The 15,371-nt window shown below is 41.3% G+C and overlaps 1 protein-coding gene across 2 annotated transcripts in view; it reads left to right on the forward strand.

Moving 5' to 3' along the window:
- Window positions 1-15,371, forward strand: part of PID1 (phosphotyrosine interaction domain containing 1) — a 255,879-nt gene that overhangs the window by 140,572 nt on the left and 99,936 nt on the right. The window contains exon 3 of one of the 2 annotated variants that reach the window (XM_060151921.1): window positions 1,161-1,313. The exons of the other annotated variant lie outside the window; for it this stretch is intronic. Coding sequence (XP_060007904.1) covers window positions 1,161-1,313 — 153 coding nt within the window. The remainder of the gene's footprint in view (window positions 1-1,160; window positions 1,314-15,371) is intronic. 2 annotated transcript variants of the gene reach the window in all.

Below are 15,371 nucleotides of genomic sequence, written 5' to 3' on the forward strand. Positions count from 1 at the left end.
GAGAAATCCGGAGAAATGTGGGACAACGTGGGCGAGCCTGGAGGACATTATGCTAAGTGATAAAAGCCAGGCACAAAGACAAATACTGCCTGTTCTCACTTATAAGTAAAATCTAAAATAGTCAGACTCGTCAAAGCAAAGAGTAGAATGGTGGTTGCCAGGGTCCGAGGGGGTGGGTAGTGGGGGAAATGAGGAAATGTTGGTCAGAGGGTGCAAAGTTTCACTTTTGCAAGATGAATAAGTTCTGGAGATCTACGGTACAGCGTAGTCAACTATAGTTAACAATATTGTATTGTGTACTTGAAATTTGCTTAGAGGGTAGATCTTAGGTGTTCTTATCACCCACAAAAAGACAACTTGTGTGAGGCGATGAATATGTTAATTAGCATTGCTGTGGTGATCATTTCACATTGTATGCATCTATCAAAGCATCACAGTTGTACACCTTAAAATATACAATTTTCATTTGTCAGTTAAACCTCAATAAAGCTAAAAAATGTCTAATAAATTTTTATAAGTGCTGAGGCTTTTTCAGAAGACAACTTGTTGCTCTAGTCTTCGCACATGTGACGTGACCATCACCACTGTTTCCTGCCTCCTTCTGAGGGTCCAGGAGAAACGTGGAGGTGTGTGGGGTGGGGGCTGCTTTCTGCTGTGATTTGACAATGGAAGCAAAAGGCCATTTGCTGTCGTTGTCCTCTATGTTTCCAAGAACTTGTTTGCCTTTCTCCAGGCACGTCGTTTCATTTCTCATTTCTACCGGCTGAAGGTCCAGTGTGTTCTGCAAGGTGCAGTGGGAGGGAGACCCGTGCCTCTTCTGCACAAAGGAAAAGCTTTGCCTGCCTTACGCGGAGGAAGGCTGATGCGTTTCCCTGTGATCCATCAAAGTCTGTCTTTTGCTTTCTTCCATTTTCTCAAACAGAACAATGGAAAGCCCGTTCCGTGCAGTTTTCAATGGCCTTGATGTGTGTATATTTATAAATTAGCTAAGCAAAGTGCATCATTTATAGAAAGCATAACTCTTGGTGCTGGTTTATGGAGATTCAGTTACCTGTGTAATTGATGCAGATGCATTCGACCTAAATCCACCTATTCTCTTCATCCCCGCGTAGAAGTGCGTATGTGTCTTTATTGTTATTTTGTTTATTTGTGTCTTTCAGCGCTTGAGGACTGACTTACTTTACAGTGTTTTGAGTTCAAGCCTTTGTTCATTTCTCTGCCTCCATTCGGGACATAATATATTTAAGCCATTAACATCTAATTGGAAACATCAGACTGAATTTAGTGTCCTTGATTTGAAATTCAGTCCTCTGGTAAGAGATAAATATCATCTTTACTGTTAGAAATTAACTTAAATATGTTGTCTCATAAAGAATGATAAAAGGATAAATGATGATGCTTTATTTTCCACTCTCAGGGCCCCTGATTCTTTTTATTAAAGTACATATGTCACCTACTTACCCATACAAATATGCATGGCATGTCTGACAGAAATCATTTCATTTTCTCTATGCTTTTGTTCCTGGGACTTCCCCAAATGTATTAACTAGAACAACTACTTATGAGGAATCAGAAAAGGGCATTGCCTCATGCAGTTTACTTTACTTGAAATTGATGACATACACAAAGTTTTGTGATTAAAGAAAAAGGATCATGGACTTAATTTATTAAAGCTCTTAAATATAAAAAAAAAAATCCCTCATCTTCCGCTTGCATTTTTCCTTCACTGTTACAAGCAGAGCTTAGTGGTAGGAGAGAGCCGTTTGTCTTAAGGGAGTTGAAGTTTTCTGCTGCATAGACTTCAGTTTATGGCTCATTTCTCTAAGAAAAACATGTTTACCGAAAGGGTACGTGATGAGATCTGGCATAGGGTGTATGAACCTTCTACCTAATGTTTTGCATCACTGCAGTGTGTAGTTTTAGGTTAAGGTAGAGCTGAGAATTTTGAGCAAATAGTTATCTAAATTTTCTCAGGGGTCAAACAGTACTAATAATTTCCTTAGTCAATTTATGCCCCTGAAGTTCAGAATAACCAGCCAGTAGGTTTGAATCAAAGAGGAAGCGCCAATCCTTAGTTGATTTTTTAGTGGAGGGTAAATAATCCGTTATCCTTAATTCACATAAAGAGGCCAAAGAAGCTATTTTCATATGTAGGAAATAGGTTAGGGGGGCCAAGTCCAAGAGGGAGGAATATTAACTTTATGAAATGATTCTCTATTAACCAGTGAAATATCAGAAAACTCTGTTATATTAGTTATCCATTGCTGCATAAAAATTACCCCCAAATGAGTTGCCTAAAGCAGCAAACATTTATTATCTCACAGTTTCTGAGGTTCAGGAATCTGAGCGCAGCTTGGCTGGCTGCCTCTGCCTCAGGGTCTCTCCTGTGGCTGTCATTGATGGAGCTGTTGGCTGGGCTTGCAGTTTCGTCTCAAAGCTCGACTGAGAGAGGTTCCACTTCCAAGCTCTCTCAGGTGGTTGTTGGCAGGATTCGGCTCCTTACAGGTGGCTGGACTGAGGACATCTGCCAGAGACCTCATTTCCTTGCCACGAGAGCCTCTCCATGGGGCAGCTCTCCAACATGGCGGCTGGCTTCCATCAGAATAAGCAAGTAAGAGAGCAGTGGGGGGGCGGATAAGCAGGACACAAGACAGAGTCTTTTTGTAACTTAAACTTGGAAGTGGCATCTTAGAAGCCAGTCACAACAAGATCCGGTCCACACTCAAGGGGAGAGGATTATCCAAGGACGTGAATACTGGGAAGTGAGGATTGTGGGGCCATCTTAGAAACTACTAACCACATCTGCTGCCTGCTCTTCAGACCTTATTCCATTAATCAACAAGCATAAATTGAGCTTGTTGTTTACTGTCTAATAATGAGTTCTGTATTTCACATGATTACTCTTTTCCTGCTTTAAAATGTACCCATCCTTATCTTTGGGTCTTCGTTGCTGCTCTGGGTGTCCTTCTTTCATTTTCCGGACAGTAATTCATTTAATTGCCACATTTGGAAGTTACCAAAAAAACACTCATTGCAGCTTTGTAGCCGAAGTTCCTTCTTGATTCAATGAGATGCTTTCATTCCCTGCACCACTCCTTGACTCCCACCCCTGTTCAGTGTTGTTTCGAAAAGCTGGACCTGCTGGAGACTAGCCTTTCTGTAGCCCTAGGTTTTGCTGTAATTATATCCTAAGCATTTTTATACAGAACTTTTGTATCAGGTGCCGCCAAGGAGGATGCCGTCTCTTCACAAGATAGTCTATTGGGGTGCACCTTTGCAGACCACACAGCTCACACTCTGAAGCTGTCAAGTACCATAGTTTTTTGAAAGTGAAGGTTCCATCAGGATTGGAGGGAGGTGCCAGTGTATTTTAGGATTGACCAAACTCAACAGGAACCACACTGGAGAGCCCTCCCGGATCATGGGAAGTAGATGTTGGCATATGTGTAACTAGCTAGTCACTGCTGGAAGCATCAGCTAGATTTCTTTTTCTGTGTAACAAAGACAAAACATAGGCAACTGACTAAGGTGCTGACTGTTTGTGAACTAATGAAATGTTAATGAAAGTTCTGTATATGAGGTGTGTTGATTTGTCAGTCATCCCTGTCTGTTTGCTATTTGGCTATAAGCATCATGAAAATTTATGATTTCTTCATTACCTCGAAGAGATGTCTACACTCCCATGTTCACTGCAGCGTTATTCACAACGGCCAAGATATGGAAATCACCTAGGTGTTCACCGACAGATGAATAAATAGAATGTGGTATATATACATACAATGAAATATTATTTAGCCACAGAAAGAAGGAAGTTCTCCATTTGTGATGACATGGATGGACCTTGAGGGCATTATGCTAAGTGAAATAAATCAGACAGAGGAAGGCAAATACTGTATGATCTCAAATCAGACAGAGGAGGACAAATACTGTGTGATCTCACTTACATGTGGAATCTAAAAACATCAAACTCTTGGCAACAAAGAGCAGACTGATGGTTACCAGGGGATGGAAGGTGGAAGAAATGGGGAGATGTTGGCCAAAGGGTACAAACATTCCACTGTAAGGTGAGTAAGTTCCAGGGATAATGGTGATCATAGTTAACAATACTGTACTTATACTTAAAAGCTGCTGTGAGGATAGATGTTAAACGTTCTCACCATCACAACAGTAACAAGATGGTAATTATGTGAGATGAAGGAAGTGTTTACTCACCTTATTGTGGTAAACATTTCACAATATATACCTGTATCAAATCACCACACTGTACACCTTAAACTGACACAGTGTTATATGTCAATTATATCTCAATAAAGCTGGAAAAAAAAGAAAATATGACTTCTGAAGTGAGTCATAGATGCTTGAAACCATCTATTTTTTTTTTCCGTGATATTCCCTCCTGGCCTCAGTGACTTAGCTAGTTAATTTGATTGATTATGTCTCATTTGGCAGAAGTGGGAGGTTAAGCTCCACTTTGCTCATGAGATGGTTGTGGGAAAAGGAGTTAGAATTCTATGTTCTGTGTTTTCATCCTGTTTCTTTTCCTGCTGAGAAATAGTGCCTCATTTGAGATGAGACATGGCAAGGACACAGACGGGGTAAGGACCTTTCTCCTTTCTTAAATGACTGTGTGGATGAGGTGTGTTCATTAACTCAGGAAGTTAATATATGTGTAAGGCCACAGTCAAGGATTTTATCCACCTACTTAACCTGGTCACAAAGTTTTGGAGTCAGAAGCAAATTCTAATTCCACCTTGCGGTAGTTGCCTATCCTTTTATTTTTTCCTTTTCCATTATGGTTTATTATAGGATATTGAATATAGTTCCCTGTGCTATATAGTAGGACCTTGTTGGTTATCCATTCCATATATAATAGTTTGCATCTGCTCATCCCAAACCCCCAGTTCTTCCCTTCCCTACTCCCCCTCCCCCTTGGCAACCACAAGTCTTGTTCTCTACGTCTGTGAGTTTGTTTCTGTTTTGTAGATAAGTTCATTTGTGTCATATTTTAGATTCCACATATAAGTGATAACGTGTGGTATTTGTCTTTCCCTTTCTGACTTACTTTGCTTAGTATGATAATCTCTAGGTCCATCCATGTTACTGCAAAACGCATTACTTCATTCTTTTTATGGCTGAGTAGTATTCGATTGTACTTAGGTACCACATCTTCTTTATCCACTCATCTGTCAGTGGACATTTAGGTTGTTTCCATGGTTTGGCTATTGTAAATAGTGCTGCTATGAATATTGGGGTATATGTATCTTTTTGAATTACAGCTTTGTCTGGATATATGCCCAGGAATGGGATTACTGGAGCATATGACAAGGAGTTGCCTATCCTGAAGCAACTTAATTTTCTTAGTCTCTCTTACATAATCTGTAAAATGGGACTAATACTCAGCTGGCAAGGTTGCTGTGAAGGCCAAATAAGATAGTAACAGGTAGTGGATGGTAAATAAAATAGCTATTATTTTTCTTGCTTTTGTTTTAATGTAGTTTTTAAATTCCCACAACGCAACTCAAATGCTTTTATAAAAAGATTCTTTTATTATTTATTTCATTCATGACTTTTGCTTTAAACACATATTGTGCAATTTACCATTTTCACCATTTTGGAGTGTATCATTCAGCGGTGTTTAGTACGTTCGCCCTGTTGTCAATCATCAAGACGGTCTAGTTCCGGAACATCTTCATACCCCAAAAGGACATCTCTACCAGTCAAGCCATTACTCTCCATCCTCTACACCCGAGCCCCAGGCAACCACTCATCTACCTTCTGTCTGTATGAATTTGCCTTTTCTGCATATTTCGTATAAATGGAATCATACGATATGTGGCCTTTTGTGTCCGGCTGCTTTCACTTAGCATCATCATGTTTTCAAGGCTTCTCAGTTTTATTTCACGTAGCCATTTCACGAGTGTATGCTGTGTATGAGGGAAAATAATTCAACATGTGTGCTCTCTGAATGGTGGACAAGAGCAGTGTCATCTTTGTAGGAGGATGAACCGCAGGAACCATTCAAAGACTGAGAAGAAAGAACAGTGGGAAGGATGCCAGCAAATTCATTTGTAAATCAGCGTCCACTGAAACTGCTTCCCTTCCTTAACACCCCTTCCCTCCATCTTTCCCTCTGTGCTCTCTTGCACCTCTTCACCTCTTTCTCCCCTCCCCTACCCCCTGCTTTTCTCCTTCTCAGTCTCTCTCTCTTTCTCCCCCTCCCTCTCTTCCTTTCTCTCTTTGTTCCCCCCTTCTTCATTTTTTTTTTTTTTTTCGGTATGCGGGCCTCTCACTGTCATGGCCTCTCCCGTTGCGGAGCACAGGCTCCGAACGCGCAGGCTCAGCGGCCATGGCTCATGGGCCCAGCCGCTCCGCGGCATGTGGGATCTTTCCGGACCGGGGCACGAACCCGTGTCCCCTGCATCGGCAGGCAGACTCTCAACCACTGCACCACCAGGGAAGCGCTCTTCATTTTTTCACTTCTTTATTTCCCGCTTTTGTTCTCTTTGCGTGAAGGTAGAACTGAAATAGGTTAGTACTAAAATTTCCTATTTGTGGGGATTATCCCTAGAGTGTAGTAAAATTAATTTACATTAACCTTTGGGATCAGAAAAAAAAAAGTCCAGTACAAGAGCTTCGTTAAAAAAAACAAATGATCACATTTATCTCTTGTAAAGAATAATCTACAGCCATGAAAAATCATGCTTAATTGAGTATTTAATGCCAGAGTATATATTTAGAGATTAAAAAGACTTTTTTTCTTTTTTTATACAAAATAGTACTGCTGTATTTTCCTCAGATTTTAACAAACCAAATTATTATTATACATAATCTGTGTGCATCTTCATGAAGAAAAAAATTAAGGTGATACCATTAGAGCAGTCATTGTCATAGTATGGGGCAATTACTGGTGCTTTTAGTTTTCCTCTTGGTGCTTTTCCTGTCTTCAGAATTTTCAGCAGTGCATATGCATCAACCTTTGGAATCAGATAAAAAAGGATAATAAACATTGTTATTGAAAGTGTGCTAGTGGAATAGCTCCATTTCGGGCCGTGAAGCCAGAGATCTGTCTTTAGTATAAAGGAAGAACACTCATTGAATGATGGCTTTCAGATGGGATGATTTTGTCCCCAGGATCATTTGACAATATCTTTTGGCTGTCACAACCAGGGAGGTGCTACTGGCATCTAGTGGGTAAAGGCTAGAGATGCGGCTAAAGATTCTAAAATGCCCAGGGTGTCATCCCCCTACCTCCTCACCAATGAAGAACTATCCAGCCCACATGTCAATAGTGCTGAAGAAGAGAAAACTGCGCATTGGTTAGTTTAAATATTTTAAATTAGCTCATTGGATAGTATCAGTAGAAAAGGTCATCACTTGGGTTGTCTTTAGGGGGTATAAAGAATTAATTTACTTTGAAGTAGCGCTCTGATGATGAGAAATCAAGCTGTTTCTTTCCTCTTACACCTGCTATCTGTTCCACTTTGTTTTTTTAAATCTGGATCGTGAGAAGCAGCCAGGCAATATATCAATATTTGAGGTTGGCATGTTGATACTGATTTAGGTCATGGAATTCCATGGAAGCAAGGAATAAAGGTAACTGCCACGTAGAGAGTACTCAGATCAAGCATAATGAAGAGAATTCTGGCTGAGGGAATAGTGCCACCTGCTGAATTGTGTTTGTGTTTTCGACAGGTTCTAATTTATGCAGGTTGATGCCTGGAAGTGTTACTTTTAATTATTGATCTGTGCATCTTCTTAAGTAGTTACTACCAGCATGTTAAAAAATATTTAGTCATTTATTGGATCAAGGTGTAATTAGAAACAGCTGTGAGCAATTGTATACCATCCAGCTCCTGAAGTAGCAAACAAAATTGTACTTGAAGACCTCGGGTTGATTAATAGAGATTGTATCTGGCAGTTAAAACAAATCCATCTCCAGTTTGAATGCTACCAGCCAGTTCCCTTTACCAAGATAACCAGAAAGCCTGAAAAATGCATTAAATGCACCATTTCCAAATAGCACCAAGTTGAAAAATAGAAATTCAAGCACATAGTGTTTGCTGCAAAAAAACTGTCAATGTTTCATCCTTTTTTTCTGAATTCCAGCTTTGAGCTTTACTCTCTGTATATTTTTAAGCATACATTTAAAATCTCCTCATCTTTTGCCCAAGTAATTTTTAAAAAGTTCTACAGGGTAGTGCATGCATTTTGATATATCTCTTTAATAACTACATTTTTAGATAACTTGAAAAATTATTTTGAATTACATATTGAATTGGATGGGTCAGGTAATTTGTCACCATGATGAATCTCTTCATTGAAGTTAACTAGTTTGTCTCATAAAATTATATGCCTCTGTGTAGTATGTTAATTCTTGCTCCTAATCAAACATTTAATTACATAATGAGCTTGGATTAATTTGTCACCTGAATCTAGAGCTCATTTGTACAAAATTCAAAATGGTATGTATCAGAGAGAAACTAAGAATTTCTAGCATTTTGTGACAAAGTTTTAGCAATGTATGCCAATAGCAAAACAGAGGGTTTGTTCAAGTCCAGAAAAGCATACAGTGATAATGACGGCCAAAAGCTGGAATTCTCGTGTTTATTTATTTATTCTGAATTGTGGGCTTGAAAGTCAGTTTTGTAATATTGACCGTTCACTTAATTTCTCTGGGATGGTGACTACCTGTCACATGAGCACAGAGGGGCCAGTGTGTGAAGGGGACGCCCTCTTGCTGAGGTTGTCAGTTGGAAATGGGGACTTGTGGTCCTCAGACCGTCACTGGAGATGTGAAAGGACCGTGTTCATCTTCTAACCCTTTACTCTGTGCGATAAGTATATCCTTCCCTTCCTGTAGCCAATTTTAAGCCTGCCTTCTCCCAGAAGTGAGGAGGATGTGCACCTTTAAAAGGAGATGATCCTACTAAGTGCCATTAAATAAATGAGAAACAGCCTACCATCTGGGAAACACAGAAGTTAATACTCAAGGATTGGTTCCAAGAACAATACAGTTGTCAGTGTCTGCATTGTTTTTTTCTAAGATTGCTTAACGGGTTTGCTCCCAGACCTCAAGATGACATTACTAGATTATAACCAGCCTTCTTCTGTCTCCTGGAAATTGCTTGACAGTGATTGATTCTGAGTTAGATAAATATTTCGTACTCCTTTCAACCTCAGCCGAGTTTTGTTTCCTCTTTCAGAAAGTATTAAGCCCCTTTAAGAACCGAATTTTACTTGATTGACCTTTGTGATTTATTCAGATCTATGCTGAGATCTTGGTTTTTAATTGCTAAATAGGGTCAATGAGTGGAACTCATGTCTGGCATGAATTGGTGCCTTTTGAGAGAATGGATATTTTGCCTAAGCTATAGTCTTATAGGAAATAAATTACTCCTAAAGTCTGGCTGCCATGGTCATCTTTGTGTGTGAAGGGGATTCTTTACTCTTTTCATACTTTTTTTGCATAGAACAATCTAGTATTTATTTAAGGTTTATTTATGCTCAGATGTTATGGGTTGAATTGTATCCCTTCAAAACTAATATGGACGTCCTATTTCCCTAGTACCTCCAAATGTGACCTTATTTAGAAATAGAGTCGTGGTTAAGTGTAAGTACTTGAGGTGAGGTTATGTCAGAGTGGGGAGGTCCTCTTATCAACTGTGACTGCTGTCCTTATAAAAAGGGGGAGTTTGGGCACAGACACGCACACAGGAAGAACTCCATGTGACTGCTGGAGTTATCCCGCCACAAGCCAAGGAAGTTCCAGAAGCCAGGCTGGAGACCTGGAACGGACCCTTCCCTAGCACGGCCCTGCTGAAACCTTGATCTTGGACTTCTGGTCTCCTGGCCTTCGGAACGATAAACTTCTGTTGTCTAAGCCACTCAGTTGTGACACTTCATTACGGCAGCCCCAGGAAACTAATACATCAGACCTTAGGGACAGTGCCATTGCTAGTTGAGGTCCGCTGCCTTTTATGAGCCTTTACTTGGCGCCAGAAGCTGAGCTAGGCGCCTGTGGCACAGAGGGAATTAAGCCTTCCAGGAGTCCAGTGTCACGCAGGAAGTGGGCTGAAAGGAATTGGGAAGTTTGGTGTCCTTCTAAGTTCGTAGTCACCAACTTGAATGGACCCATGAAATTGTCTGAGAAGCTACTAGTTCCCTAATTGACTTACTCAACCACATTCCACGGTGACTGTTCAATCTCTGCTGTCCTCCTTTCATCTCCACTGTCCTCCAGTAAAAAAGGACTTTCTTCTCCCTCTCGTGTGGTATTTCTTAAAGATGATATTTTTAAAGACTTTCATTCATATATATATATATATATATACACACACACATACATACATATATACACGTATATGTATTTTTTTTTAAGAAGAAAACAAGAACTTTCCAAAAGGACCAAGTTTCCTTTTCTTGCCTCAACATCACACAGGCATCACTTTGTCCCTTTCCTTTGTGGCTCCAGGCTTCTCCTCCCTGGACCTATTGCTGGGACCTGCACACTCGGCAGGGAAAGTTCTGCCACCCTGGGAACGCGCGGGCGCGCGTGCCTGCAGCATTCCAGATGGGCTGAGGGCTCGAAAGCTATTGAGACGACTCCTTATCCTGCCCTTCATGACATAGTTATTCAGAGCTTCGATTCACATTTCAGTCACAACGAAGGTTCAAGTGTATTTTGTTTAACGACTTTTAAGGGAACTGACATTTATTTTGGTGATAAAGCTGAACAGATGCGGGATTGCCAATGGCTACTTAAGAGCAAAGTATCCTTGAGAAATATCTCCTCCTTTGTGTGACTGCTTCAGCTTCCGGGTGGAGCTGGTCCATGCTTCTTTGCCGTAATTTGTGTGAGTGATGTTGCTGGTGGGTTGCCATGGTGACTTGAGCCCACTGGGCAGCAGGACAGATTTTCATTGTAATGAGTGCGAGCACGACAGCTCAGCCATGGGTGCTGCTGTACTGAGCCACCACCTCTCTCATTAGCTTATGAGGTCACTGCATGGGGGCGGCGGGGGCGACAGTGTCAGGGGACAGATGAGAAAGAGAAGCATTGTGCTTCGTTTCCTCTGCCTATACTCTTAGGGAAGAGACCATGACTCACTTGGGGGGTACAGGCAAATCAGATTGTTGTTAGAAATGTGCTTCTTAATAATGCTCTTTGCATAAACTACTCTTCCAAGATAGTAACGAAAGAACACTTTCTGAATAGCTGGGGTTCGATTTAATCTACTTATGCAGAACCTAACATGTTATCCAGTTGAGGAGGACCTCTGGGCAAGGAAATGAGAATTCAAATATCTGTTACCACGGTGACATTTAGATTTTGTTGTGTAGGCGTGCCTGTGATTGCCGATGTGGAATTTTCAACAAATGAACTTCCCATAACTTCATGGTTTGGTGGAAATAGTATAAACACGGAGGGCTTTGCAGTCAGGGGGACTTGTCTTCAAGTCTCAGTTCTGTATTTACCAAGCTGTGCGTTCCCAGACAAATCGCTTGCCTTCTTTAAGCCTCAATTTGTTCATCTTTTGAAAATATGATACAAATACCTGTCTACAGGGTATTTGTAAGCATCAGAAGTGATGAACAGAGTGGCTTGAAAGGTGATAGACACTCAATGCATGGTGGTGATTATTATTATTATTGTTGCTTTTAGTTTAAAAATAAATTGAAACGAAGGAAAGCTGACAGTTTTTTATTGCAGTGTTCATGTAATATTCGTTAAATAGCTTGGGTTTTCCAAGCATTATCATCCTAGAGTAAGTCCACTCTATACAAATAAAAGCATTCTTTGGCTTTTTTTTCCTTATCAAAGATTCTCCTTTGAGCAATGAAAGTAATAAATAAGTCCCTTTGCACATTTCAACTTGAAACACTTGGAACTTTGTACGGTTATACCAACATCAGAGAGTCTTTCTCTAATTGCTGAGATGCAACAGTTAGTTGAAGGGAGACAATGTAGTATCACTATTTGGACCAAGATTTAAAAATATTTTTCTATTTGAGTTTTCAGAGGAAGTTTACGGGAATGCATTTCCCTAAACTGGATTTTGCTTTGAATAAGTGCCCTACGATGAGGTTGTAAATGTCGAGTTTCCTTATTGCCTTCTTGGAAACACCTTTAGCTGTTGAGAATAAGTGGGTGACATTTGCGGGGGGACTGGTGTAACAGTCCCAATCCATTTACCTGTGGTTGGAAGCTTGTTTAGTAATTTAGTCCCTAACAAAATGTGTAACATTGGTGTCCTGGGGGAATGGGAGACACAGACAGAGCCTCTGACAGCTTTCACTGTAGAGGAGAGAGGTGTAATCTCATCGATGGCCACTACACATCTGAAGGAAGCATGTGACGTTTGAGGAAGATGAACTGTATGGAGGCTAGAGAAAGGAGGGCCAAAGAGGATGTACGTGGCACTGTTTTTCCAGACTGTCTGAGAGGTAGAGAGAGAGAGAGAGAGAGACAGAAAAACAGACAGATAGACAGACAGGTACCATCTCTGGCATATAGGAGTTTTCCAGCCACATGGTGGGCTGTGTTAGTTCATTATACATTTTCATGATCTAGAACAGTCGTTCTGAAAGCTAAGGGGTGCAGATTTATTTCGCAGGGGACACTTGGCAATGTCTGGAGTCATTTTTGGTCTTCACAACTGGGGAGGTGTTAATGGCATCTAGTGAGTAGAGGCCAGAGATGTTGCCAAGCATCCTCCAATGTGTGGTACAGCCCTGCAACAAAGAACTATCCAGCCAAAAAGCTCCGTAGTGCCAGGGTGAGAAATACTTGGTGTAGAAAAAAAACACACCTTCAGACTGGCGCGTGTCCTTCTCACTTACCCCTGCTCAGCGTGTCATCTTCTGACGGCTTACTTTGCATTTTGGACACCTTGACTCAAGAAAGGGGTTGTCTTCGCTTGCCCTGCTATAACAAAATACCGTAAACTGAGTGGTTTATCCATAATAAAAATGTATTTCTTACAGTTCTGGAGGCTGAGAAATCAAAGATCAAGGGGCTGGTTGATTTGGTGTCTGATGCGTGCTCTCTTCCTGGTTGCACATGGCTGCCTTCTTGCTGTGTCATCACCTGGTCCAAAGAGTGAGCTAGCTTTCTGGCCTCTTCTTTTTTTAACTTTTTAGATTTTTGGCCGCATTGGGTCTTTGTTGCTGCGCGCGGGCTTTCTCTAGTTGTGGCGAGCGGAGGCTACTCTTCGTTGGGGTGCGTGGGCTTCTCATTGCGGTGGCTTCTCTTGTCGCGGAGCATGGGCTCTAGGGCGTGCTGGCTTTAGTAATTGTGGTGCATGGGCTCAGTAGTTGTGGCTCGCAGGCTCAGTAGTTGTGGCTCACGGGCTTAGTTGCTCCGCGGCACGTGGGATCTTCCCACACCAGGGATCGAGCCCATGTCCCCTGCATTGGCAGGCGGATTCTTAACCACTGTGCCACCAGGGAAGTCCCTCTGGCCTCTTCTTATAAGGGCAATTCTACTGATGAGGGCTCCAACCTCATGACCTAATTACCTCCCAAATCCCCCACCTCCACATACTATCACTTTGGGAACTAGATTTCAGCATCAGAATTTTTGGGGAGCACAAACATTCAGCCCCCAACGGGGGTGTCCTAGCTGGTGACTGATAACTTTTTAGCCTCCAATTGAAATAAGCTGGCAAACTTGCTCATTCATAAATTTCTTAAAATTCAAGTCAGTTTTGAGTCCGGTCCGTTTTGGATACCCTGGGCAAAAGTGGAGGTAGAATAATAATAAGCAGGTACAATTTCTATGCCCATTTTGTAGAACAGAAAACAGAGGGGTTATGTCTTAGCAAGCAAGGGAGCAAAGGAGTCACCAAATCCTTTCCCTTTCCCTCCTGGACACATGGCTAGATTACACTTCCCAGTCTCGTTGGCAGGTAGATATCCCATATGACTGAGTCCTGACCACTGAAATGTGGGCAGAAGAGATGTATTCCTTGTCCAAGCCTGGCCCATGAAATGTGCAAATGTTCCTCCATTTTCCTTCTCCTCCTGCCATCTGGATGGAGAGGCTCCAAGTTCTAAGAGGAGGGTGGAGTCACAGGCTGAGGGAGGACCTGCTGCTTGGAGGACAGCTGTCTGACCAGGAAGCTCAGCCCTGGAGAGTTACTAGCACAAAAACTAAACCTTTACTTTGTTAAGCCTCCAAAATGTTGGTTAAAGAAGTTATTAGCCTGCTCTCACTAATAAGACAGTGAAATAGACAAGTGCAAACATGAGGGGACACTTGGCTTGTGGCCATCTTTCTGGAGAAAGTCACCTCAACTGGATATGCAGAGATACGAAATGAATGACATTTCTGAAGTTGCTGGTGTTTATATTTGTAACACTCTATTTGGAATCACGTTTTAAAATCAAAGCATCCGTTAAGACCTCTTTATCGGTATTTTACACAGTGGGTGAAAGCTTATTTATATCTCAGACCATCATTCTAGTGATTTCAGGCTCCTAAATCCTGCTTGCAGATTCATAAATTCACATATTATCTCCTAAATGCTAAGTGTTGCATATGCATCTGGGATTTAGCTGAGAAATGTGGAAGACAGAGAGTTTTTTTTTACCAGACCATTCCCAGTTGGTTGTGCATCTCAAGAGCCAAAGCTTATTACTTTCCAAGTTGTAATTTAAACTTGTTAAATTGCCTCCAGACCCATCATTTTTATGTAGCATAATGGGAAAAACTCAGTGCTCTGGCTTCAGATGAGTTTTTTCTTTTAATTTTCTCTCTCCAAAATCCTACATCCTTTGGGGCTGCATCGTCATTATTTCATAGACTCTTCGAACAGGAGCATCTCTTTAGGAAAACTTATTTTGTTGTTGTTTTTTGAGAGCGAGAGAGAGATTTGCTGTTGCATCTGGCAGGTGGCTCTTTTTGAGAGTCTTTCAAACTCATGATGTAGTCACATTTTAAGATCTTTGTGGGATGGCTGCAAGGAGAAACTAGGCTTTATAACTATGCAGGAAATTGACCTGGTAAACACATTAGAGTCGGATTGTCTTCTGTTGCTCCCTAAATAGCACCCAAAGAACGTGCAGTCCATAGCCATCTCGGAACCTAGCAGGAGCTTTGTTGCTGAGAGACAGAAGGTTCACATTTTGTTCAGTATGCTCAATATACTTCAATGGAGAAAGCCTTCAATGGTAGACCAAGCTGCCTGTGTGAAGACAGGCCTCCCACAGGCATACAGTGCACATGGGGAGATGAGCTTGGCTAGTACATAGTAAGTAGGTAAACGCTCGATGGCCCATATTTAAATATTTAAAGAATGGGATGATTTTCAGAAAACTTGTCTCTTCTCATCTTTTATTTTATTTTCATGGATATGAGGCTACAATGTCTG

This window comes from Lagenorhynchus albirostris, chromosome 6 (genome assembly GCF_949774975.1).
Source record: "Lagenorhynchus albirostris chromosome 6, mLagAlb1.1, whole genome shotgun sequence".
Lineage (NCBI taxonomy): Eukaryota > Metazoa > Chordata > Mammalia > Artiodactyla > Delphinidae > Lagenorhynchus > Lagenorhynchus albirostris.